The 27367-nt window shown below is 45.6% G+C and overlaps 1 protein-coding gene across 1 annotated transcript in view; it reads left to right on the top strand.

The window, feature by feature from the left end:
* Positions 1-638: 638 nt before the first annotated feature.
* LOC124594557 (nuclear receptor subfamily 2 group E member 1-like) overlaps positions 639-27367 on the top strand; it is a 49513-nt gene continuing 22784 nt past the window's right edge. The window contains exons 1-7 of the mRNA XM_047132929.1: positions 639-827; positions 986-1016; positions 5253-5334; positions 8159-8313; positions 14648-14729; positions 17060-17222; positions 19217-19442. Coding sequence (XP_046988885.1) covers positions 639-827; positions 986-1016; positions 5253-5334; positions 8159-8313; positions 14648-14729; positions 17060-17222; positions 19217-19442 — 928 coding nt within the window. The remainder of the gene's footprint in view (positions 828-985; positions 1017-5252; positions 5335-8158; positions 8314-14647; positions 14730-17059; positions 17223-19216; positions 19443-27367) is intronic.

Raw genomic sequence — 27367 nt, 5'->3', positions numbered from 1 at the left:
CATTAACGAACAGCGTGTACATTTTGCTCATTCCCAAATTTTCTAATTTTAGTTCCATCTCTTCTCTTTCCTCCAGAGTATCGTCTCCACTGCTTATACTTTACTGTCATATTTCTTTTTAATTGTCTAACTCTGGCTTCCGTACATCTGTAATGGTATCAGCATAGTTATAAATCTTTGTTTTGCGGAAGAGATAAGTGAAAGTCGGTTGACCCAGAGCAGAGACCATGCCTACGATTCGGTACAAGATTTCCTTCCGCCAGGAAACATCTCTGCCACTCAGGGCGTTGTTTACGCCGCGCAAAATGTTATCGCAGTACAGTGTAACGTGATACGTTTTCGTAGCACGTCTTCCGCTACCGCATCCCGATCGGCTTCCGCTGGCACCGGAAAGAGAGCGCTGTCACAGACCGCTGCGTGTCCCACCGGCGGCTACGTAAGTGGAGCCGCGGACCCCGAGCGACGAGCGAGTAGTCTTTAAACGGCGCTGCGCTCCCTGGGTGGACCTGCAGCTTCCGGCCCACAATGGCACCTTCCGCTTCCCTCTTGCGTCCCGGAAGCGAGGACTTTGCTGTCGGTAGCCGCGCGCCTCTCGCAGCCCATTGAGCGCAAGCAGGCAGGCAGCAGGAAGTGCCATAATGGACCGCCTCGCGGCAGCGCGCCGCTCGCCATTTCGTCGCGGCGGTTACGCCCACCCAGACACGGAGCGCGGGCCGGCCGCGCCCACTTGTTGCTGCTCGCCCTTCGGCTGGCAGGGGAGCCTCAAGACCCTCCCAGCCACCTGCAACGCCCTCGCCAGACGCTCTGCTACCCAAAGGCCCAAAGCCGTGAGTCCAATAGCAAACCTCTCCTGATTTCCACAAAAGCGTACTTCAGAGCAGACAAATAGTGCACATCGCAGATTCTCAAACTGAAAAATTGAGGATGGATTCCAGGCAAGAAGAATCATTGGGGTTGTGTTCATAGAATAATCATACGTTTACAGCACAGCCAACCACAGACTGCAATAATGGAGAGTATGTGACTTTAACTACTGGCCATTAAAGTTGCTACACCAGGAAGAAATGCAGATGATAGACGGGTATTCATTGGACAAATATATTATACTAGAACTGACATGTGCTTACATTTTCACACAATTTGGGTGCATAGATCCTGAGAAACCAGTACCCTGAACAACCACCTCTGGCGGTAATAACGGCCTTGATACGCCTGGACATTGAGTCAAACAGAGCTTGGATGGCGTGTTCAGGTACAGCTGCCAATGCAGCTCCAACACGATACCACAGTTCATCAAGAATAGTGACTGGCGTATTGTGACGAGCCAGTTGCTCGGCCACCATTGACCAGACGTTTTCAATTGGTGAGAGATCTAGAGAATGTGCTGGCCAGGGCAGCAGTCGAACATTTTCTGTATCCAGAAAGGCCCGTACAGGACCTGCAACATGCGGTCGTGCATTATCCTGCTGAAATGTAGGGTTTCGCAGGGATCGAATGAAGGGTAGAGTCACGGGTCGTAACACACCTGAAATGTAACGTCCACTGTTCAAAGTGCCGCCAATGCGAACACGAGGTGACCGAGACGTGTAACCAATGGCACCCCATACCATCAGGCCGGGTGATAAGCCAGTATAGCGATGACGAATACACGCTTCCAATGTGCGTTCACCGCGATGTCGCCAAACACGGATGCCACCATCATGATGCTATAAACAGAACCTGCATTCATCCGAAAAAATGACGTTTTGCCATTCGTGTACCCAGGTTCGTCGTTGAGTACACCATCGGAGGCGCTCCTGTCTGTGATGCAGCGTCAAGGGTACCCGCAGCTATGGTCTCCAAGCTGACAGTCCATGCTGCTGCAAACGTCGTCGAACTGTTCGTGCAGATGGTTGTTGTCTTGCAAACGTCTCCATCTGTTGACTCAGGGACCGAGACGTGGCTGCACGAACCGTTACAGCCATGCGGTTAAGATGCCTGTCATCTCGACTGCTAGTGATACGAGGCCGTTGGGATCCAGCACGGCGTTCCGTATTACACGCCTGAACCCACCGATTCCATATTCTGCTAACAGTCATTGGATCTCGACCAACGCGAGCAGCAATGTCGCGATACGATAAACCGCAATTGCGACAGGCTACAATCCGACCTTTATCAAAGTCGGAAACGTGATGGTACGTATTTCTCCTCCTTACACGAGGCATCACAACAACGTTTCACCAGGCAACGCTGGTCAACTGCTGTTTGTGTGTGAGAAATCGGTTGGAAACTTTCCTCATGTCAGCACGTCGTAGGTGTCGCCACCGGCGCCAACCTTGTGTGAATGCTCTGATAAGCTAATCGTTTGCATATCACCGCATCTTCTTCCTGTCTGTTAAATTTCGCTTCTGTAGCACGTCATCTTTGTGGTGTAGCAATTTTAATGGCCAGTAGTGTAGTAAAGATCATTGTATGACGCAAACGATTGCCGGTCTCCCCCGAAACGAGAGATGCTTTGTCTGTTTTTAAGGTTGGAGAAACTATTGGAAAACGCGGAAGATAGTGTGCTGGCTCCAGTGCTTTTCAGTATATACGAGTGACCAGCGAGTCCCAAAAGGTCATAAGTTATATATCCGTAGATGACTGTACTATTATATCCCACGCAAATAACTTTGACATCGTTTAAAATAAACAACCAGAAGCGCTGGCTGCCTACTACAAGGAAAACCAGCTCAAACCTAACCCCTCGAAGGCACAAACAGGTGTTTTTTATCTGAGTGACAGGTATCAAAGAAACAACTAGCGCGCAAGGGAATACCGCTAAAGCATTGAGTGTCATATTTGACAGAGTTCTGAGTTACAGAAAATATTATACGATCACAAAGTGTAAAGTAGCTGCTAGGAACAACATTGTGTGCGAATTAGCCGATGTGACCGAGCGGTTCTAGGCGTTTCAGTCTGCAACCGTGCTGGTGCTTCGGTCGCAGATTCGAAAAAAGTGGTTCAAATGGCTCTGAGCACTATGGGACTTAACATCAGAGGTCATCAGTCCCCTAGAACTGAGAACTACTTAAACCTAACTAACCTAAGGACATCACACACATCCATGCCCGAGGCAGGATTCGAACCTGCGACCGTAGCAGTCATGCGGTTCCGGACTGAAGTGCCTAGAACCGCACGGCCACCGCGGCCGGCGCAGGTTCGAATCCTTCCTCGGGCATGGCTGTGTGTGATGTCCTTAGGTCAGTTAGGTTTAAGTAGTTCTAAGTCTAGGGGACTGATGACCTCAGATGTTAAGTCCCATAGTGCTTAGAGCCGTTTGAACCATTTTTTTCTGCGAGATAGCGGGTACTACGTGGGGCGAACAACCACAGTACTCAGCTGCGGAGTACGCATGTCTCGTGACGTGTAACTCCAGCCATGTTTATATACTGCACATACCACTCATGGGATCATACTACATCATCGCAGGCTGTTTGAGACCGACACTGACTGATGAGTTATACCGCCTATCAGGTATCGTTCCCCCTAGCATCAGATACGAAATGGCAGCGAAGAAGGAAAAAAACTACATCTTTTACATCTACGGGCCAAGTCCGTCTTATATATCAACCAGCTCGCCGCCCACTTAACTCGACGAGTAGTTTCTGGCACACATCAGAAATGGTAACTGAAGAAGCCTTCACAAGCCGAGATGGCTAAAAATCGCTACAAAAGCGTTTTATTGGATGACCGTTTTCGACCATTTATGGTGTCATCATCGGATCTTACGATGACAGCATAGCTCTGTCGAAACCAGTCATCCAATAAAATGCTTTTTTTAGCTATTTTTGGCGATCTCGGCTTGTGATGGCTTCTTCAGTGGCCACACATTGCAGAATTGTCCACGTCAGGATTATATTACAAATCAGAAAATCTCGTTAATACACCGCAGCAAACCTGAGTAGAAAAGAACGTCCATCTCTGAGATTGGTCTATACCAATGGAACAGTTTCCCTCGAGAGACACAGAGAAGTCGGACTTACGGAGATCTTTGAACAGGTTACGTTCCGGAGTAGCAAGAACCAAAAGTAACAGGAACACATGTAGATTATGAGATGTACCAATTCTGTGCGGTTGAGGACAAGAAGAGACTATTGCCCACCTTATGCAGTGTGAGCCATGTCCAAGTAACTGTACTGTTGAGGAGCTCTTGAAGACTGCCCCAAATGCACTACATGTGGCCAGCTTTTGGTCCAAAATTTCTTAGCTCTATAATATTATATGTTACATTTACATTTACATTTATATACATTTCTTTAGTTTTACAAAATTTGTCTTTAAAAATGTTATCTATTCTTTGTTGTTAAATAATACTAGCTAACAAATTTCCGCAAGTCGCCTATGGAAGCTACTTCTGCAATTTCTTTGATGTGGAAACATCCCCACCAAGTCGACATCCACAAATTGCATAAACTCCTAGATGTGACTTCCAGAAGTTTATGGATATAGTTTCTTGCATCTTGCTGCAATTAGTTGCCGAAATTGCTCGTTGCTCTAAGTTGTTCTGAAATTTGTGCAGCATTTCTGTCCTCTGTACCGGTACGACAATAAATGTGTCGAAAAGGAGAATGTTGCAAAAACAGATGAGTCGAAACAGATGTACCATTGGAACCGCAAACATACGCAATTGGACAATCAGTGAAGGAAGTGCCAAATGATTTTATCGATTACTTTTTTTCACTAGAAGTGGAATTAGACTGACTAAACAGACGTCTTTAAAGTTTGGCTGATTTTTTAATGTTGCTATAAACATAAATGCCTTACGTTTGTGATAAAAGTAATACGCATTGCGGATGTCGTGAATACCATTCTGATTCTAGTGTGCTTCTCGCACTGCGATAAGGAGATGTGACTTTTTTCCCCTACACGTCTCCTCCCCGGCAGCGGCTCATGAGCTGGGATGCGATCATCTGCTTATGCCCGTAGCATCCCCTGCGAAAGGCGCCTTACCACTAGTATCAGCTATGGAGACAACTTCTGTTTGATGTGTGTTCAGAAGAGTAAAAAAATTCTAGAACGCAAATGATACTGTAGCATTGGAAATATATTTGGTTTCAAACTGCTTTCCAGATAGTGTAAGTTGTATGGAGATATGTTTTACAGAAATCTGTCAACAAGCTTCGCTGAAAACATCATATATACGTTAGTATATTCACCCCTTCTTCGTTTCTTCTCATCTTTCGCCTGTGACATTCAGTCATCAGTAACAGTTAACTCTGTTTATGTTGCAGGCCGCATTCTGTACGACATTCCTTGCAAGGTGTGCCAGGACCACTCGTCGGGAAAACACTACGGGATCTTCGCGTGTGATGGGTGAGTTACTCGTGCATTACGTTTCCATTCTCTCACTGCCTCACTGTTGCCAGGAAGAAGATAGTGCAAAATTATATTCGTATAAAATATCCAAAAAATCTAATGCTAAAAACTAAGGTTTAAGTGATAGAAAACAGTGATCCCAACTAATTGATTACTATCTGTTTTGCTAGCTGGCCGATGTGGCCGAGCGGTTCTAGGCGCTACAGTCTGGAACCGCGCGCCCGCTACGGTCGCAGGTTCGAATCCTGCTTCGGGCATGGATGTGTGTGATGTCCTTAGGTTGGTTAGGTTTAAGTAGTTCTAAGTTCTAGGGGACTGATGACCTCAGAAGTTAAGTCCCATAGTGCTCAGAGCCATTTTTGAACTATCTGTTTTGCTGTTCATATCGCCATCAAGAGCCACCTTCAGATACAGGAAAAACGTGTATTCCTTCAGTCTTTATTTCTCGATCTTAACGATATTTTTGAAAGCAAAGGAAGCTAAGAACAGCAGCTGCGAAAACGAAACGTTATTTTGAACACTACAGTGTTTAACTGAGTACGCTTCTAGTAAAGATAAAGACTATAATCGGATCACTACGCCAGTTACGGGGTCACAGATAGTTTAACACAGAATTCCAATCACAGATAAGCTTCACACATTACAAACACATAAAACACACAGGTCATAGAGCCCATGACTTTGCTTTTGCAGTCTGAAGCTTGGTATTTGAGTCATCACACCTTCCTCCCTAAAACCTTTAGCTATCGTCTCACATAAATTCTCACAACTTTCGCTGCCCGTGTTCCTAATAAATTTCCCTTACTTGTCTATTTTAAAAAAGGGTCTTGCGTTACCGCTGAAACAGATTCTCAGCTTCTTTCTGGGCAAGTCCTTCATTGCATTCTCCTTTTCACAAATGGCTGCTTCTTGAAGAATAATTTGTACAGTATTCACACAGATTCCTTAATATTCGTCTACTGATCTAGCACTTAAGCGAACCATTAGCCGGCTGACTGGTACACTTTCAGCCTGAAATTCTTCAACAAAGCACAAGAAGACCAACAGCCTTTTTCAGTCCGTTCGTACGCTCTGAGTTAAAGACCCTAGAGTCTTTAGGATGGCACAGTAACATAAATCGCCTTTCTGCAAACGTAATCTGCTGCCGACCACTAAGATGGTCGCTTCCCGAGTGGTGCTGTGGCCACAAGTTTTACCGTCCACGCTACTGTTGGCCGGTGATGACAGCTACGATCATTTTTCCAGTCAGATGTAAATTGATTCCTAATCTTAATACGACTGCGTTCCCAAGTTTCATCAACAATGGGAAATTTGAATATATAATTACGTAACTGTCTTTTTCAAGTGATAGCTAAAACTTCGACTACTCCTCTATCAGCTGGTTTTTAACTCCACTTAAATGTCGGAGAAAGGAAAGGCTGTATCACCCCAATAGAGCGATACCTAGTAGAGTGCTTTGGTATTCCAACCAGCATTCGGTGTGAGGGCAGTTTTACTTTACATAATGTATGTAGTCATGAAGAAATCCGAAACGGTGGATGACTCATCCGTGGTACACTTATTCTTTTTTTTTTTTTTATACTTCAGCCTTATAATAACCTAATCACATTCTCTAGAGATACTCTGCATTACATTTTCTTGTGAGGAGATCATAGTTTTTCATTGCAAACCTGGGCTACGTCAAACATTTCCTTGCTTCGCAGCCACACATTACTGGGACAGTTGTGACATGTAGAGAGATGCTCCATATCTGAAATTCATCACAATCACGTCTGTCGTCGCGGTCATCTGCAAGGCACGATTTTATCATGTTTTTAAAAGTGTGTTTTAAGAGTGGTAACATGCTACAAGTAGGCTGTAATCAGTTTATTATCTGTGCAATTAGACAGTTTCAACTGTGGTTTGTTGTCAAGAACGTATTTTAAGCTTGAAATGAAGTGTGGCGCTTAAAATATGTGCTCGAAAATTACCCACTGCTGAAACTGGCTAATTGCACACATAATAAACAAATCACAGTCTACTCGGACTATGTTTACATACTCATAATATCAGGTTTGCCTTAACTGGTGTTGCGCCCGTTCCGATGCGGTTCAGGCCTCCCAGAGTTGTCACAGGTGAGTATCTTCTGTACTAGAGGGTAGTCGTGTGGACGCTCTGTGAGTTCTTTGAGCCTTCCACAGAAATCTGTAAATAAATTATGACGTTCCTGGAAAGTATGATTAAGCGGTCTGCCACCGAGAAGCACAGTGTCTGGGCTATGGCTCTCAGATTTTTTTGAACTAGCTCCCCATTTGCTATAGATAATTTTCTCAGTAATTATTCCCTGCTGTGAGTTTATGGTGGATCTTCTCACGGCGATATTTCTTCGTGAGTGACTTATCCAGCGTGGCTCCCAGGTATGTAAGTTTTACTGTGAGTTCCATGGTGACGCCATTCCAGGTTACATTCAGCATTCGAGCTGTTTTGAGCAATGTCGAAGGTACTGGCTTGTGTGTTTGAGGGATCTGATTGACGGGAGTTTCCCCGGTAGTATTCTGACATGGTGCTTAGAGCACGTTACAGATTTTGTTCTACTTCCTAAAAACTCTTCCCTTGAGCTGTGATGGCCAGACTGTTGGCGTACAGAAAGTGGATAGTGTAACTTTATGTTTGGTTGCCACTGGTATTCGGGTTCAAAAGGAGGGGAGTTAGTGTAACAAACCGAGCTTGTTATTAAAAGCGGTCGCTATCACCAGAGGCGGCAAGACATGAGCTTAGGACGCAAGCTGGGCCACCGCAGTATTTTAAGTATATATTTATGTATTTGTGTGTGCGTGTGTAGGTGCGCCGGTTTCTTCAAGCGGTCTATCCGGCGCGCGCGGCAGTACGTCTGCAAGGCGAAGGCGGAAGGTTCCTGCGTCGTGGATAAGACGCGCCGCAACCAGTGCCGCGCCTGCCGCCTCCACAAGTGTCTCCAGGCCGGCATGAACAAGGACGGTGAGTTTCCGCAACACGCACCTCAACATGCAAGCTGTACTTACTGTTGTCTTAGTCATCTGTCTTGCGTAAGGTTCCCCATATCTCCATAACTACTGTCAGTGTCACCCACGCCCACTTGTTCCTGATGTTATATTCGAGCCTGTATTTAACCACCCTCCTCCCAACCCCCCAACCCCTCTTCGCGGTCAGTTTACTGAAACAACTGTTATTGGATCTCTCAAGATACGTAAAATTACTTCACCCCTCCGCCGTGCCAAATTTTTTCGCCGTATTGGTTACTAAGTCATACGATCTACGCATCTAATCTCCTGCATTGTGTCGTGACACTACATTTCAACTGCTTCTACGATTTCTTATGGACACATAAAAGCCTTTCTTGCTGTTAACGGTACTCATTTTATATCCTACTTACTTCTTTCATTGTCAGTTACTTTGCTGCCCAAACAACGAAACTCGAATGTTACTTTCAGCCACTCATTTCCTGATCTGACTTTTACGGCATCTGGAAACGAAAAGAGAGGAATTATCAGTCCGGAGCTCTGAGTCATGGATTGAAGCGTCTGGGGGTGACTCACTTCCTTACGTTGTTACGGCTAAACGTATGAGTCCGACTTTCACCTGTTCACCACAGCATATTAGATCCAATTATGTTTCCTTATATTTGTTCGAATTGTAATTACTTAATAGAATTTACTCTTTAAGAAAAATACAGGATATATTTCAGGATTTTTCTAACAAGGGTGGCGTAGTACGAAACAGCCGAAAGTATTCGCCTAGACAACATCTTTTCCGATCCGGAGGAGAACTGTCGTGAGGATGCATTAGCTCCTCTTCGTTACAAAACGTTATAAACAAGCATGAACAGTTCATCATAGCGGTCCGATGACACTGATAGCCAACTCCCTTTGTCTGTTGAGTGACATCGTCCTACCAAAACTTTCTTTTTTTGTACATTCCAGATTACTTCTAATTTTTGTCATATGAAATTTGAAACCTATATATTTCTGTCTTCGTGACTCCGCGAACTTAGAAGAAATTTTTCTTTGGAATGGGATATCACATGACAGATCACATTCCCTCGGAAGAACATTCGATAGGTATACTTTTATCTCTAGTACAGTACGCTGATAAGACTATATCGGTAACCCGTAGACAATTGCTTTCCTGAAATGTTACTTCCGTGTAAAACTGTATTGCTTCACTTTATTCAGACTGTAGGGAGCATCTGCATAGCTACTCTTAGAAGGAACGGTACTACAACAATATAATTAAGTTGTAATATCTTTCGGGAACAATAACCATAGCTGACACTATTTAAAAATTTGGAAAGAAAAGCTAAATTTCTTTCAAATCATTGTGTAATTATTAATTGTAAGTAATGCGGATTACAACTTCATTCGGATGAGACAGTAAATGTGCCAGATGTGCTACTCATTTACATTCTAGATAGTGAAACACTTTTCGCCTTTTCAAAGCTCAATATGGAACTGAAACTTATGTCCACCATTTACACTGCTGCTTGAACTACTTTAGGTAGACCTTAAAACAAAGGATACCATGGACAGATAGTCACAAATGTATTGTGGAGTACGAACAAAGATTTAGAAATTGTCAGTACCACCAACATTATAAAACTAGAATAATTTGGCCACAGAATGCGCAACGAAAAATACTTCCTGATACTTCAAGGAAAGACTGACGGCGGACGTGATCTAGCACGTAGAATGTTGCCTTGCCTAAAAATATTTAGCCAGTGGTTTGAACTGAGCACGGAATCATTCTTCAGAAAATCATGAACAAACAGGAGACAATGCTACTGACCGTCAATGTTTTGGAGGAAGAGGTACTTGAAGAAGAAGAAGAAGAAGAAGAAGAAGAAAGTAGTTAAAACAACAAACCATAAATATTAATTTATAATTCGTTGACACTGAAGTTCATCGTGGCAGTTTGTTTAAAATTCAATATTTCTCTTAATCGAAGATTTGCTGTTCAGGATACCATCTCCATAGTGAATATCCTGTGGGCGTCTAGACAGAACCTGTATAGATGAGTGGCCTAAAACAGCAGACCAGACTGGCAAAAGACGGCCGCACCATCGCGTTAACAAACTGATATTCCAAAAAACAAAAAAAGTGTGGAAAAAGTGTTCGACTGACTCTGTAGTCCCTGCGCGCTTGGGCTAAAAGTTATCACTCGTACAGCGTTAACTGACTGCTGCAGACGCCATGCGGTGCTGATGTCTGCTGACGTATCCTCAGTCACACACGACACTTTCATACTGCTGCATAGGCCACTGAATGTGCACGTATTCCTCGAAAAGGATGACAGCCGACAGCACGTGGCACCAAAGTGTGGGACATCACGTAGACAGTGGTGAGAGATACTTAACGAGATTCCGGTGGCAGCTGGGTAGTACTTTGCGTGCACCCTGTGGCTCACGGGGTAACCAGACAATACCTCGGCGGCTGCTGGCTGGCGGAGGCAATTCGGACAAAAGGACGATCCACTCCCCCCTGGTAGACAACCCTGTTCTCCATTCGCTGCGAAGGCCGCTCACGCACGCTTATACACGTTGCCTTAAGCAGCATCTCTTCCAAGTTAGTATGTCGCTATCATTGCGATGTTACTGATGGTTTTTCTGTGACAGTTTCGGGAAAAACCAGACGCAAACTGATTTTTTTTTTTTTTTTTTTTTTTTTGTCATCAGTCTACTGACTGGTTTGATGCGGCCCGCCACGAATTCCTTTCCTGTGCTAACCTCTTCATCTCAGAGTAGCACTTGCAACCTACGTCCTCAATTATTTGCTTGACGTATTCCAATCTCTGTCTTCCTCTACAGTTTTTGCCCTCTACAGCTCCCTGTAGTACCATGGAAGTCATTCCCTCATGTCTTAGCAGATGTCCTATCATCCTGTCCCTTCTTCTTCACAGTGTTTTCCACATATTCCTTTCCTCTCCGATTCCGCGTAGAACCTCCTCATTCCTTACCTTATCAGTCCACCTAATTTTCAACATTCGTCTATAGCACCACATCTCAGATGCTTCGATTCTCTTCTGTTCCGGTTTTCCCACAGTCCATGTTTCACTACCATACAATGCTGTACTCCAGACGTACATCCTCAGAAATTTCTTCCTCAAATTAAGGCCGGTATTTGATATTAGTAGACTTCTCTTGGCTAGAAATGCCTTTTTTGCCATAGCGAGTCTGCTTTTGATGTATTCCTTGCTCCGTCCGTCATTGGTTATTTTACTGCCTAGGTAGCAGAATTCCTCAACTTCATTGACTTCGTGACCCTCAATTCTGATGTTAAGTTTCTCGCTGTTCTCATTTCTGCTACTTCTCATTACCTTCGTCTTTCTCCGATTTACTCTCAAACCATACTGTGTACTCATTAGACTGTTCATTCCGTTCAGCAGATCATTTAATTCTTCTTCACTTTCACTCAGGATAGCAATGTCATCAGCGAATCGTATCATTGATATCCTTTCGCCTTGTATTTTAATTCCACTCCTGAACCTTTCTTTTATTTCCATCATTGCTTCCTCGATGTACAGATTGAAGAGTAGGGGCGAAAGGCTACAGCCTTGTCTTACACCCTTCTTAATACGAGCACTTCGTTCTTGATCGTCCACTCTTATTATTCCCTCTTGGTTGTTGTACATATTGTATATGACCCGTCTCTCCCTATAGCTTACCCCTACTTTTTTCAGAATCTCGAACAGCTTGCACCATTCTATATTGTCGAACGCTTTTTCCAGGTCGACAAATCCTATGAAAGTGCCTTGATTTTTCTTTAGCCTTGCTTCCATTATTAGCCGTAAAGTCAGAATTGCCTCTCTCGTCCCTTTACTTTTCCTAAAGCCAAACTGATCGTCACCTAGCGCATTCTCGATATTTGACCGTAAGTCCTCCAAAGCTCTTTTAAATCCCGATTCTAATACTGGATCCCCTATCTCTTCTAAATCGACTCCTGTTTCTTCTTCTATCACATCAGACAAATCTTCACCCTCATAGAGGCTTTCAATGTATTCTTTCCACCTATCTGCTCTCTCCTCTGCATTTAACAGTGGAATTCCCGTTGCACTCTTAATGTTACCACCGTTGCTTTTAATGTCACCAAAGGTTGTTTTGACTTTCCTGTATGCTGATTCTGTCCTTCCGACAATCATATCTTTTTCGATGTCTTCACATTTTTCCTCCAGCCATTTCGTCTTAGCTTCCCTGCACTTCCTGTTTATTTCATTCCTAAGCGACTTGTATTTCTGTATTCCTGATTTTCACGGAACATGTTTGTACTTCCTCCTTTCATTAATCAACTGAAGTATTTCTTCTGTTACCCATGGTTTCTTCGCAGCTACCTTCTTTGTACCTATGTTTTCCTTCCCAACTTCTGTCCGCCCCGGTAGCTGAGTGGTCAGCGTGACAGACTGTCAATCCGAAGGGCCCGGGTTCGATTCCCGGCTGGGTCGGAAATTTTCTCCGCTCAGGGACTGGGTGTTGGGTTGTCCTAATCATCATCATTTCATCCCCATCGACACGCAGGTCGCCGAAGTGGCGTCAAATCGAAAGACCTGCACCAGGCGAACGGTCTACCCGACGGGAGGCCCTAGCCGCACGACATTTCCATTTATTTTCCCAACTTCTGTGATGGCCCTTTTTAGAGATGTCCATTCCTCTTCAACTGTACTGCCTACTGCGCTGTTCCTTATTGCTGTATCTATAGCGTTAGAGAACTTCAAACGTATCTCGTCATTCCTTAGTACTTCCGTATCCCACTTCTTTGCGTACTGATTCTTCCTGACTAATGTCTTGAACTTCAGCCTACTCTTCATGACTACTATATTGTGATCTGAGTCTATATCTGCTCCTGGGTACGCCTTACAATCCAGTATCTGATTTCGGCATCTCTGTCTGACCATGATGTAATCTAATTGAAATCTTCCCGTATCTCCCGGCCTTTTCCAAGTATACCTCCTCCTCTTGTGATTCTTGAACAGGGTATTCGCTATTACTAGCTGAAACTTGTTACAGAACTCAATTAGTCTTTCTTCTCTTTCATTCCTTGTCCCCAGCCCATATTCTCCTGTAACGTTTTCTTCTACTCCTTCCCCTACAACTGCATTCCAGTCGCCCATGACTATTAGATTTTCGTCCCCCTTTACATACTGCATTACTCTTTCAATATCCTCATACACTTTCTCTATCTGTTCATCTTCAGCTTGCGACGTCGGCATGTATACCTGAACTATCGTTGTCGGTGTTGGTCTGCTGTCGATTCTGATTAGAACAACCCGGTCACTGAACTGTTCACAGTAACACACCCTCTGCCCTACCTTCCTATTCGTAACGAATCCTACACCTGTTGTACCATTTTCTGCTGCTGTTGCTATTACCCGATACTCATCTGACCAGAAATCCTTGTCTTCCTTCCACTTCACTTCACTGACCCCTACTATATCTACATTGAGCCTTTGCATTTCCCTTTTCAGATTTTCTAGTTTCCCTACCACGTTCAAGCTTCTGACATTCCACGCCCCGACTCGTAGAACCTTATCCTTTCGTAGATTATTCAATCTTTTTCTCATGGTAACCTCCCCCTTGGCAGTACCCTCCCCAATCTGCTACAAGATGCAATATCACTCCACTTAAGCCGGGACAATTTCAGATGACTGTATTCAGTCGTTTAAGTGTTCCGTTTAATACCATCGTCATTTATTTTACGGAAACCGAAGATAAAGGGACAAGTAATCGTGAGAATTCGGAGCACCGTTTGAGTGTTGCATTAAGGAAAGCAATTTGCAAAAGAATCGTTGACACTGACAGTATATTACTTGTTACTAATCATATTCAAACTTACTTACTAGCATTTCACTATTTGCAGTGGCTCCAAAAGAAAACTGTTGATTTGCTACACATTAGATAATATTCGAAAATTTTCATTCCAGCCAAATGTTCGAAATAGTTACATGACCTTAAAGTAATGAAATAGCCCGGAATTTACCTACTTTCGGACATAAAAATTATTTGGTTATGTTTTCGCACTTCCACTGCTATGAGTGTGAATCCTGAATCCTTCCTGGTCATGATGACAAAGTTTTATGAATTTATTTGCAAACGTATAGACAGTAGAAAATAAAATGTTCTGTGGTGCCTCTCCTGCTCCTAGTCGGCCCGTTTGACGTCCTACCCCCCTTAAGCTACACGAGCAGGTCTCGGCCGGAGACATTAACTGGTCGGTCGGAGAAGTTTCCATTTTTGCGCACGTACCAGCCTGAGACGATGCTGAGCTGACAGAAAGCTGAGTATGAATGTGTGTCTGTCTGCCCGCAGCGGTGCAGCACGAGCGCGGGCCGCGCAACTCGACGCTGCGGCGCCAGCTGGCGCTCTACCTCAAGGAGCCGGCCCAGGGGCAGTGCTCGCCCCCGCCGCCCCCGCCACCCGCCGTGCCGGCAGCCGCCCACGCAGACATGGCCGCCGCCGCCGCTGCGGCCGCAGCCGCCGCCACCGCCGCTGCCCTCCATTCCTCCCACGTCGCGCCCATGAAGGTGAGGTGCTGACTGGCTGCCGCACGGTGCCCTTGTAAAGTAACTGCCAGCTTCTTTGATTGCTAACGTATCTTACTCTTTCTCACCCACTTCCCCCTTCCACCCATTTACACAGTCCAGCATACCGTAGACACCGCCTTCGTGAAGCTCTTTTTACACGAGCGATTCCCTGTCCACACCAACTGCACGTAGCTGGAGTCGTGCCCGGTGCTGGTTGTAGCCAACCACTCCGTGTCTCGCAGTCCGCACCATATGGTACACAGCACACCCCCGTCGGCTCGCGAGACCACGCTAATCCGGCCGCGTTCTCGCGCCTCGCCGGCCTACGGCTTCCTAAACCTGCCGATTTGGCCGCTCACCGGGTCAATCTGTCTAAGAGAAATACTTAACCGCCTTTATTATTGCCATCATTATCGGCATTATCGTCAGCATCATCTACATTCATGGATTACTTCAAAAAACTTAAAAATGTTGTGTTAAAATCTCCCAAAAGATTGTAGAGTCCGCTTGTAGTCGATAATCCTCGTTTATTGCCGAATTCAGTTACAAACAGTTTCGCGATAACGAATCACATCTTCAGGTTAAATCTGACTGGATTACATTTAGCCATTAAACTAATACACTGAAATGCGTACATATTAAGAAACCGATGATCAAATATCTGCGCTTATACATCTCAGACGCCGTATATTGCAATTTTTTTTAGGAGATTTGCCCTGTTGCTTTATTAGCGTACTAGTTCCCGCAGAGCAACTCCACACAGACGGTTCTTCGCTGCTCTTCTGTTAGGCTTCCAGGAACCCAGCGGGCACAAGCATTTGAGTATCCGAACAGGTGGACGCGTTTGTCGGCACTACCAACAGAGACGTCCAGTTGAGCAGCGAGGTGTTTGATTGAGATCCGCCGATCACCGCGAATGAGTGCGTCCGCGCGTTCCAGCACTCCAAGAGTAACTGTTGTGTGCGGCCGACCGGTACGCGGGAGATGGGACAGGTTCGCGCGACCTCGTGCGAAGATAACGGACTCACCGTGCTTTTGTTCACTGCCAGACCTCCGTAGACATTCTGCAAGCGCCTATGAATATCTGTGCTACTCTGGTTTTGTTCCAGAAGAAAATCACTGAGAGACCTACGCCACATATTAGAACTTCATGAAAGTATTACAACACTTTCTGCGTTTTTTTTTTTTTAAAGCTGAAATTGGCTGCGGAGAAGAGGTGTTGCATTACTTATTGAAGGTCCCTCGTATTTTACATATTAAAAAAATAGGTAGCCTATGTCCTTTGTAATGATGATACGGGTGATGATGATGAGACCCCATACTCCGGGAGACCCGCACCGCTGATTAGGCGAGGTCCTAGCGGAGGTGGTTTACCGTTGCCTTTCTCCGACCGTAATGGGGATGAATGATGATGAAGGCGACACAACACCCATTCATCACGAGGCAGGGAAAAATCCCTGACCCCGTCGGGAATTGAACGCGGGACCCCGTGCACGGGAAGCGAGAACACTACCGCAAGACCACGTGCTGCTGAGCTGATAAGAGTATGGTGTCAAAATTTGAAATAAGTGGGTGAGGTACTTTTGCAGAATTTTGGTAACAATGTTAAAAACCTGTCTTTATAGACCAGATTATTCTGATGAATTATCAGTGTAAGGTTATAGCTCTTAGTGAGTATATTATGACAGTATTTTAAATTTTCAAATTCAGTCGATAATTATATGAATTATTTAAAATCAGATTTCTGTTGCATCTGGAAGCCGTTGGGTAGATAATCTGCCACTGGAAAGTATCTCGTTATAGCCGTTTGGCTGCGCTTTGTAGCCGCGCGGTCTCAAGCGCCTTGCCACGGTTCACGCGAGTCCCCCCCCCCCCCCCCCCCCCTCCATTGGAGGTTCGAGTCCTCCCTCGGACATAGGTGTTTGTGTTGTCCTTAGCGTAAGTTAGTTTAACTTAGATTAAGTAGTGTGTAAACCTAGGGACCAATGGCCTCAGCAGTTTGGTCCCATAGGAACTTGCCACAAACTTCCAATATTTTAGCCGTCTGTTAATATAAACAATGCCAATATTCCGGTTCCAGTCCATATTTTTGAGAGGTTAGCCTATATTCTGAGGTAGATGCTGAAGCTACATATCCGTTCACCACCTTCGTCTACCGCTAGAACTGATCTCGTTAGTCTCGTGAGCGCCAGACCAGTGAGACGCCCCCTTTTTCCTTGTGTGTTGCTCAGCTGCTGCCGCCGACGTTCCCCCTGCGCTCTGTGGAGGCTGTCTGCGAGTCCGCGGCGCGTCTGCTCTTCATGAACGTTCAGTGGGCCAAGAGCGTCACCGCCTTCACTGCGCTGCCCATGAATGACCAGGTAAGAGATGCAGCTGGTGGTTTCCCAGTCAGTATACTGCTCGGCCCACCCATATTTGGACTGAAGACTGCGTCAATAACACTTCAGATTTGAAAGTCCTGTATTATTCACACGGTTTTTATGGGTTCTCCATTATACCTGTACGTATCAATAGTATTGTGAGTATAATAAAATCATGAAAATGAAAGGTTTTTAAGGTATTTAAGAAGTTCTGGAGGCTTATATTGCCGGTAAACCTTAATAATACACTTAGCTGCCCGGCATCTTGAGACACTCAACGTTTCAGGTCCAGTGCTTCCACAAGAGTCACTATTCTTTGGACGGCTGAAAACTGATTAGTCCAGCGATACTGCGTCTGAAGAGCAGTGGCTCCTGAACAAGTTACTGACTTGAAAGTGAAATGTTCTGTGACCTTCCTCGGAAGCCACTGTTCTTCAGGTGGCTGAACACAGTGCTTAACGCTCTGGAGAACAGCGACGCCTGAGGATAATACAAACTATAGGAGGTTCGTAGTAGAGAGCTTCCTCAGGAATCACCAATCTTCAGATGGCTGAAACTGGTGCTACGCTTATCAGAAGAAGACATGACTTGAGCAAGTGGCACATTCAGGTCCAGTTTTGTGATATTCCTCAGCAATCACATTTCTTCACGTGGATGGATACTGTGATAGTCCAGTCAACAAAATACCGACCTCATGAGTGAATAATTTCTGGTTCTACAAGCTGCGACATTGTCACGAATAAAACAGGGACCCGGATATACAATAAGTTTCCTTTAATTTACGTCTATGGTCACAAACTTTTTGTTAACCGATTACCGGTTTGGGTCTATAATGACCATCATTAGATCTGTTTTGTAAATTTTAGGGCTTTGTTATTACAAAACAGATCTGATGATGGTCATTATAGACCGAAACCGGTAATCAGTTGACAAAAAGTTTGTGACCATAGACGTAAATTAAAGAAAACTTGTATTTCTGGTTCAGTGTTGGGATCATTTTCGTGATGCTACTCAAATGGCTCAGTGTTTGATGGGCCTAGGATTTATCTATCTGTGGACCGATGATACCAGATCTGAAACGTTTCAGATCAAGTGCTGGGGATTTCCTCAGGCGCCATCATTCTCCAGATGGCTAAATAATGTTATAGGTTCTGGGTTATCCATATCAATAATAGCGATTCCTCAGAAAAATGCCGATTACAGGACTGAATAGTTTCAGGTCCAGTGCTGGTATTTTCCTCAAGTGTCACTGTTCTTTAGACGAGTGAATACTGTGGCAGGTCCAGTGGTTATGACTGAAGAACAGTAACTCCTAAGAATGGTAGCAGTTTTTTCTTCTTCTTCTTCTTCTTCTTCTTATTATTATTATTATTATTATTATTAATAGCACATTCTCACTGGCGTAGGGTGCGCTTTTCGGTCAGTGCACACCATTTCTTACACTCTAACTCTTTCAGTGAGTCAAGCCATCGTGATCTTCTGTGTTGTCTCTGGCCTTCAACAGATTGGTAGGCTGAGCTGATGAATGAAGTAGGTGGTAACCATATGGAGTGTCCATACTGTCAAAGTCTTCATTCTCATTGTCAGATCCTTATATTGTTGATATGGTCGAGCAGGGAAAAGCCCAATGATCTTCTCAGCATATGCAATTCCATGGCATGTAGTGAGTGTTCAACACTTCCAGGTATGGGCCAGCACTCGGTACCATATAATGCAACTGCCCTTACCATTATGTGGTATGTCTTCGATTTCAGGTGGATAGGCATCTTCTCACCACGAAGAACGCCAGTGGTGCCTCTGAATCTCATCCTGGTCGCTTTGACTTTTGCTCGCACATCATTATCTCCATAGACGTCACTCTCTTCTGGAGAACCTAGATATTTGGATGTAACCTGGGCTCATGACCCATTGGACTGAAGGGTTCACTAGATGGCGACCAAAAAGGCGGCGAGGCGGGCAGTAGTTCTGAGACGCGTTCTGTGGTGTGTCGACAGCTGCTGCTGCTGGAGGAGAGCTGGCGAGACCTGTTCGTGGTGGGCGCGGCGCAGCTGATGCTGTCTCTGGACGTGTCGCAGCTCGCGGCGCTGCTGGGCTCCAGCAGGTCCCTGGCGCTGCTGCACCAGCTCAGGCTCTTCCAGGAGGCTCTCCTCAGGTTCGCCCACATGGCCGTCGACGCGCACGAGTACGCCTGCCTCAGGGCCATCGTCCTCTTCAAGACAGGTCAGCCACTTGACACTCTCGCGTTCGTAATAAATTAGTCAATACTGTTGCTGTGTCCAGTCCGGCTTCCGCCCTGAGTGCAGCATTATCCCTTCGAGGTCGCGTTAGAACCTAGGGAACAGGGTCAATAATATATAGATTGAGAAAGAAGGAAAGAAGGAAGATTGGGTTTAACGTCACACCGATGCTCATGGAGCCAAAGCACGGATTGGGGAAGGATCGAGAAGGAAATTAGCCACGTCCTCCTGAAATGGACAATACCGACGATTGCCTTAATACCCCACTGGCCATTAAAATTGCTACACCACGAAGATGACGTGCTACAGACGCGATATTTAACCGACAGGAAGAAGATGATGTGATATGCAAATGATAAGTTTTCAGAGCATTCACACAAAGTTGGCGCCGGTGGCGACACCTACAATGTGCTAACATGAGGAAAGTTTCCAACCGATTCCTCATACACAAACAGCAGTTGACCGGTGTTGCCTGGTGAAACGTTGTTGTGATGCCTCGTGTAAGGAGGAGAAATGCGTACCATCACGTTTCCGACTTTGATAAAGGTCGGATTGTAGCCTATCGCGATTGCGGTTTATCGTGTCGCGACATTGCTGCTCGCGTTGGTCGAGATCCAATGACTCGTAGCAGAAAATGCAATCAGTGGGTTCAGGAGGCCAATACGGAACACCATGCTGGATCCCAACGGCCTCGTATCACTAGCAGTCGAGATGACAGGCATCTTATCCGCATGGCTGGAACGGATCGTGCAGCCACGTCTCGATTCCTGAGTCAACAGATGGGGACGTTTGCAAGACAACAACCATCTGCACGAACAGTTCGACGACGCTTGGAGCAGCATGGGCTATCAGCTCGGAGACCATGGCTGCTGTAACCCTTGACGCTACATCACCGAAAGGAGCGCCTGCGATGGTGTACTCGTCGACGAACCTGGGTGCACAAATGGCAAAACGACATTTTTTTCGGGTGAGTCCAGGTTCTGTTTACAGCATCATGATAGTCGCATCCGTGTTTGGCGACATAGCGGTGAACGTACATTGGAAGCGTGTATTCGCCATCGCCATACTGGCGTATCACCCGGCGTGATGCTATGGGGTGCCATTGGTTACACGTCTCGGTGACCTCTTGTTCGCATTGACGGCACTTTGAACAGTGGACGTTACATTTCAGATACGTTACGACCCGTGACTCTACCCTTCATTCGCTCCCTGCGAAACCCTACATTTCAGCAGGATAATGCACGACCGCATGTTGCAGGTCCTGTACGGCCCTTTCTGGATACAGAAAATGTTCGACTGCTGCCCTGGCCAGCACATTCCCCAGATCTCTCTCCAATTGAAAACGTTCGGTCAATGGTGGCCGAGCAACTGGCCCGTCACAATACGCCAGTCACTACTCTTGATGAACTGTGGTATCGTGTTGAAGCTGCATGGGCAGCTGGACCGTACACGCCATCCAAGCTCTGTTTGACTCAATACCCAGGCGTATCAAGGCCGTCATTACGGCCAGAGGTGGTTGTTCTGGGTACTGATTTCTCAGGATGTATGCACCCAAACTGCGTGAAAATCATGTCAGTTCTAGTATAATATATTTGTCCAATGAATACCCGTCTATGATCTGCATTTCGTCTTGGTGTAGCAATTTTAATGCCCAGTAGTGTATATTTTGGAAGAAAACGAAAAACCTACATCTGGATTGCCAAGCGGGGATGGAATCACTGACTTTGCGAATTCGAGTCTAGTGTTTTAACTTGACCTTGGCGTAAGTTTTGGTGGGCGTTCGGTTTTCATTTGACTGCCTACAAGGGGCGTTAAGACAGTTATCCTACTAGGACAAGAGACGATCAATTCCTATTTCGTAGAAAGTGGTCAGCCACTAACAGATTCACAACCGCATCCATAATTGTACTTCCTCGCCCGACTGAGGCCGACCTCCATGCATATCTGTCTGCAGCTCACAAAAGATTTGAAAATCACACGGTGAAAGATCCCGGGTGTACGGAGGATGCTGCAGTGTTTCCCAACCCAATGGCTGAAGCGCAGCCTTTGTTCGATTGGCAGTGTGGGGTGGGCGTGATCGTGCTGCAGACAGCATTGCCGGGCATTTTCACTTTGTGGTGCGTCGCAGTTTCTGCAAAGTGTCTTCATAGCGCCGTGCACTGATTGCGGTTCCATGCTCTAGAACTCGACAACCAGAGCGCCTATGTAGTAGAAGGATGTCATCGTGACCTTACGGGAACTTGTGCAAGTAACAAGTATTTCTTTGGCGGTGCAGATGTGGGGTGTTTCCACCATTGGCTTTGCCGTTCGCCCTCAGGCTGTCGGAATGCTGTCGGCTTTTAGTACCCGTAAGTCCATTAACTGAACACACTTACACAGACTATTTATTATGGACGTCAGGAACAGGTAATGAAATCCCCGACTCCTTTCAATACACAGATCCGGTAAGACATAATTTTTAGCTCTTCGACTTTTGCGACATTTCACGAAATACGGCGAATCTGACAATCAACATTTTTCCATAGGCACTGCGGTTTTTTAAGTGGAATACCGATCCCTTAACCTACGCAGGGAAAGAATCACGTAAGTGCCACACCTGACACGTTCTGAGTCAGTGACTATAAAAATACACAGCGGTTACCGTTTTCCTCGGAACGGTACCGATTATAACGCCATTTTCTCGGTAACTGCCAAGAGTAAGGACGCAAATTGATTAAAAGTAAATTTTCCGTGCGTGTTCCGACAACCAGAACGAGGGTCCGGGAAGAATTAATGCGCGGCCACACAACGATGCGGTCCGGCAATTTCAAAGAACCACTACCGGCCAGGCCGAAGGTCTTCGCCGAACTAATAGTCTGGTTTGAAATTCATGAGACGACCGAACCTTCGTAGCAGCGCCGCGCTACACCGAGAGGGGCGAGGAATCGCGTGTCTGCCACGGTTAGGGCATTGTACGACCTCTCAGAGTACGAGAGACCTTTGTTCCTTAACATTTCCCACCACCAAAAACAAAACAAAACACGTGGGAATTACGTTTGTAGCTTCTGAAACAAAGAACACATCCACCCGTCATATTCATTCACAATAAATCACGAAACTGAGCTCTTCAATTTTTGATTCAAACTATTTTGTATTGCAGTTCGCTCTTCAGGTCGACTGTCTTCAGTGACGGGAGTCGCACATTGTCCACACTAAAAATACTGAATTATTTCCTTAGCGATTTCTGCTTCGATAGTTTGCATTCAACGGTTGTGACTTACTGTACAGTCGAAAGATCGCGTTTAATGAAAGGGAAGGATACGTTAAAATCAGATACCGACACATTATTTACTACTGTCGAAGAGTGTTCACTTCTCTACGAAAGTGTTTCTAACTAAATATGTGACATCAACATCTCACGCTATAAAAAATACACTCCTGGAAATGGAAAAAAGAACACATTGACACCGGTGTGTCAGACCCACCATACTTGCTCTGGACACTGCGAGAGGGCTGTACAAGCAATGATCACACGCACGGCACAGCGGACACACCAGGAACCGCGGTGTTGGCCGTCGAATGGCACTAGCTGCGCAGCATTTGTGCACCGCCGCCGTCAGTGTCAGCCAGTTTGCCGTGGCATACGGAGCTCCATCGCAGTCTTTAACACTGGTAGCATGCTGCGACAGCGTGGACGTGAACCGTATGTGCAGTTGACGGACTTTGAGCGAGGGCGTATAGTGGACATGCGGGAGGCCGGGTGGACGTACCGCCGAATTGCTCAACACGTGGGGCGTGAGGTCTCCACAGTACATCGATGTTGTCGCCAGTGGTCGGCGGAAGGTGCACGTGCCCGTCGACCTGGGACCGGACCACAGCGACGCACGGATGCACGCCAAGACCGTAGGATCCTACGCAGTGCCGTAGGGGACCGCACCGCCACTTCCCAGCAAATTAGGGACACTGTTGCTCCTGGGGTATCGGCGAGGACCATTCGCAACCGTCTCCATGAAGCTGGGCTACGGTCCCGCACACCGTTAGGCCGTCTTCCGCTCACGCCCCAACATCGTGCAGCCCACCTCCAGTGGTGTCGCGACAGGCGTGAATGGAGGGACGAATGGAGACGTGTCGTCTTCAGCGATGAGAGTCGCTTCTGCCTTGGTGCCAATGATGGTCGTATGCGTGTTTGGCGCCGTGCAGGTGAGCGCCACAATCAGGACTGCATACGACCGAGGCACACAGGGCCAACACCCGGCATCATGGTGTGGGGAGCGATCTCCTACACTGGCCGTACACCACTGGTGATCGTCGAGGGGACACTGAATAGTGCACGGTACATCCAAACCGTCATCGAACCCATCGTTCTACCATTCCTAGACCGGCAAGGGAACTTGCTGTTCCAACAGGACAATGCACGTCCGCATGTATCCCGTGCCACCCAACGTGCTCTAGAAGGTGTAAGTCAACTACCCTGGCCAGCAAGATCTCCGGATCTGTCCCCCATTGAGCATGTTTGGGACTGGATGAAGCGTCGTCTCACGCGGTCTGCACGTCCAGCACGAACGCTGGTCCAACTGAGGCGCCAGGTGGAAATGGCATGGCAAGCCGTTCCACAGGACTACATCCAGCATCTCTACGATCGTCTCCATGGGAGAATAGCAGCCTGCATTGCTGCGAAAGGTGGATATACACTGTACTAGTGCCGACATTGTGCATGCTCTGTTGCCTGTGTCTATGTGCCTGTGGTTCTGTCAGTGTGATCATGTGATGTATCTGACCCCAGGAATGTGTCAATAAAGTTTCCCCTTCCTGGGACAATGAATTCACGGTGTTCTTATTTCAATTTCCAGCAGTGTAGATGACGTTCGGAGCTAAAGAACATCGTACAAAGAGAGTCCTTAAGAAAATTTCATACTTTATATCAGCTACCGCAAAACTTGATAACATATCCTGTGTCTGTTTTTTTCAAGCTTCCTATTACAATCTGTGTGAGTATGGAAAGCAAAGACTGTCATCCTGCAAATCAAGCAACACTTCGGTTCAAGTAGGAAGAAGGGGTACTCGAAATGGATACTATACATAAGAAGTGTAAGAACACATGTGGAAGCTTTTCATCCGTGTATAGCATTTGTGACCGAATGAAAGTGGCATACTGAAGTAGATGTAACACTCAAAAACGTCAATGTGGTCTTTGAAAGTGGAAAACGCGTTCAACTCAGACAGAAAAATAAAATACAAGACTGAAAGCAAGAGTTAGCCTAGGGGCAGTATATGACGGAATGTCTCTTGATAACGTACCTGAAATAAATCTGAATCTTTTTCGCACCCATGTTGGTCAATGTGGACTAATAAAATCAGTGTGCTCACTGTTAGGTATTGTAGTAATGATTTTTCTAAGCGTATTAAAAAGACATTAAATGCCAACGCCAGTTGATATTCAATATTGGAGGTTTTTGCTTATCCTATTTGTTGCGCCCGAAAAGTGGATAAGGACAAGTTCAGAAACTTGTATAATTTTTGAATGTTATTTCGATATTGTCAAACTGTTACCTTCCCTTAATGTTTGCTGTAAATGTTCATTTCCTAATATCAACTAGAATTACTTTGCGCATATCCGCACGTCTCGTGAGCAGCATGTCTCAAACAAAGACCCGAAGTTCTAAACTAGAAATAAATGGTCGCTACGATGATTTCACGAAGCAAGTAATCAAAAGTCGTTTACTAATTATTCCTCGAGGAAAGATGCATAATCCGTAACTACCTTCCACTTACTTACTTTTCACTCTTCAGTGCTGGTGCAGCGTTATGCGATAGCAAACTCGTAGCTGTTCGTGTCAGTGGTTTTTGTGTCCGGAGCTTAATTGGTTGTGAGTCTGGTGCACGGTGATAACCTTCTGATAGCATATACATGATATAAAATTGAAGTTCACAAACAGGGAGTATTAGGCAAAAGGATGGAAGGTTAAAATTTATGCTCCATCGGCACTGAGGTTATTATACATGTAATGGAAAAGAAAATCGGTTGGGATGTTTTTGCAGGGAAAGAATCAACGGCGACTTTCTTTGTACCACTCTAACCGACATTACTTTTTTTGTGATCATCGAATTCTGGGCAGCAGTTCGGCCATAAAGAAATAAACGTGATTGCCCCCCGATGAATCATCTTATCACAGACCTCTGAATCTGAATTACGTTGGAAATCCTATGCGATAGTTGTCGAGGATGTCCGTGGAGTACGCTTTAAAGTTCCGTGGAACCTGTCAAATATGTATGTACATCTTCCAGGGCGATGAATGCGTGCAGAGCTTCCGTATCGTTACTTATTCACAAATATAGCGTGTGTTCTGAATGTAGCTCCGGTGCAGTGTCTGTTAGGGAATGCTCGAACCTGAGACCAACTACGGCCCGTTTCAACTCAGTTCTCACCTTTGATCCTTACAGGAGACAGCTACAAAATACTGACGAACAGGAGATGCGTACCGCTGGCGGCTACATAGGCCAATGGCAACAAAACCCGTTCCTTGAGGCATCAGGAGCTTATTGTCTGCATAGTGTATCTGTCTCCTAGCTCACAGACCACACGAGCTTCTGCAACGTTGTCAATTCCTGACTTGCACTCGTTTTGCATTGGGGATGTAGCCAACGTTTCGGCGTTAATCAGAGCAGTGCCAGGAAGTTCCAACGCGAGACATTCACCTCGTTTCTCATGCTCGCACTGCTACTCAGACGCCGCTAACCAGAAAAAATAGATTAGAGGCGCCGTTTAGGATTCTACAAACTACATCATTCGTTCTCTACTTTCAGAAACAGCCCTTCCGATGTCCTTAATCACCATTTCCAAACTGAGATGACGCTCAGTTCCTAATGTCCGCGATATCGATGGGGTATTCTAAGCTTCCTTCACTTTTCATCACCATCCTTGTTCCTAAATGCAGCTGTACGTAATTACCGACCAATCAGAAACCGTCTATGGGCTACATAAGGCCACCACAGCAAAAGTTTGGACCGTCAGTTGCTCCTGACGAACATGATGGAGGTAGTCGTCGAAAGTTCCTAGGTTTTACCCTGAAATGACGCGGGAAGAAGTCCAAGAATGTTTTATACAACAACCAGTCACAATATTTCTAAGTATCATTAATTCACGGCAGCAATTATACGTGATGTGAGCTTCATTACGTGGGAGGCTCGTTGTCCTCAGACTCTATATGACCACTAAAGTCAACTGACATCATAACGCTCGGAACTGGGCACGTACAGGTCATATCACCGCTGTGAACCCCACGTCTCCCTAGCGTATCTGTTATCAGTAACAAGTACGGCACAGTTCGTGAGTCCACAGGTGTAACCGGCAAACCAGAGGAAGTTGTGTGAGAGAAGACAGAAGGGAATGACCCTCCAACAAGAAAAATGAAAGCTGACTTTATCAAACCCAGGAGGAAACGACTGAAGGAAACAGCGTTCCCATCATTTACAGGCTCGCATAGTTACTGTCTGCACGGCTGTGTTCACTCCTAGTGCTTAGTGGGCGATGACGGTTATACGATACTTCGATTTTATATGTTGTAAATCATACTAATGTCAATGTTGTGAGAGTGTTTTTACTATTATAGTTCTTAAATCAATAGCATGACACGCTTCTCTCAAATTTTCGGCAGAATGCCTGTCAAATGATGTGTTTTCCTGAAACAGTTTCTTCGACGTTATGGTAAAGCGATGTAGTAACCAGTCATGAAAACATTATTATTATTATTATTATTATTGTCATATTAAATATTTAATATATTTTGTTGTTGTTCTTCTTCTTCTTATTAAAATCGGAGAATCTGGAGCAGCTATAAGAGTGCCTAACAGGAAGTTATATTAGCGTGTTTGGTGGAAGGAGGGCTTGGGGGGGGGGGGGGGGGGGGGAGGGAAGCAGCAAAGGGTAAC

This window comes from Schistocerca americana, chromosome 2 (genome assembly GCF_021461395.2).
Source record: "Schistocerca americana isolate TAMUIC-IGC-003095 chromosome 2, iqSchAmer2.1, whole genome shotgun sequence".
In the NCBI taxonomy this organism is placed as follows: Eukaryota; Metazoa; Arthropoda; class Insecta; order Orthoptera; family Acrididae; genus Schistocerca; species Schistocerca americana.
Note: the sequence above shows the minus strand (reverse complement) of the source record. Positions and strands in the feature narration are given on the sequence as shown.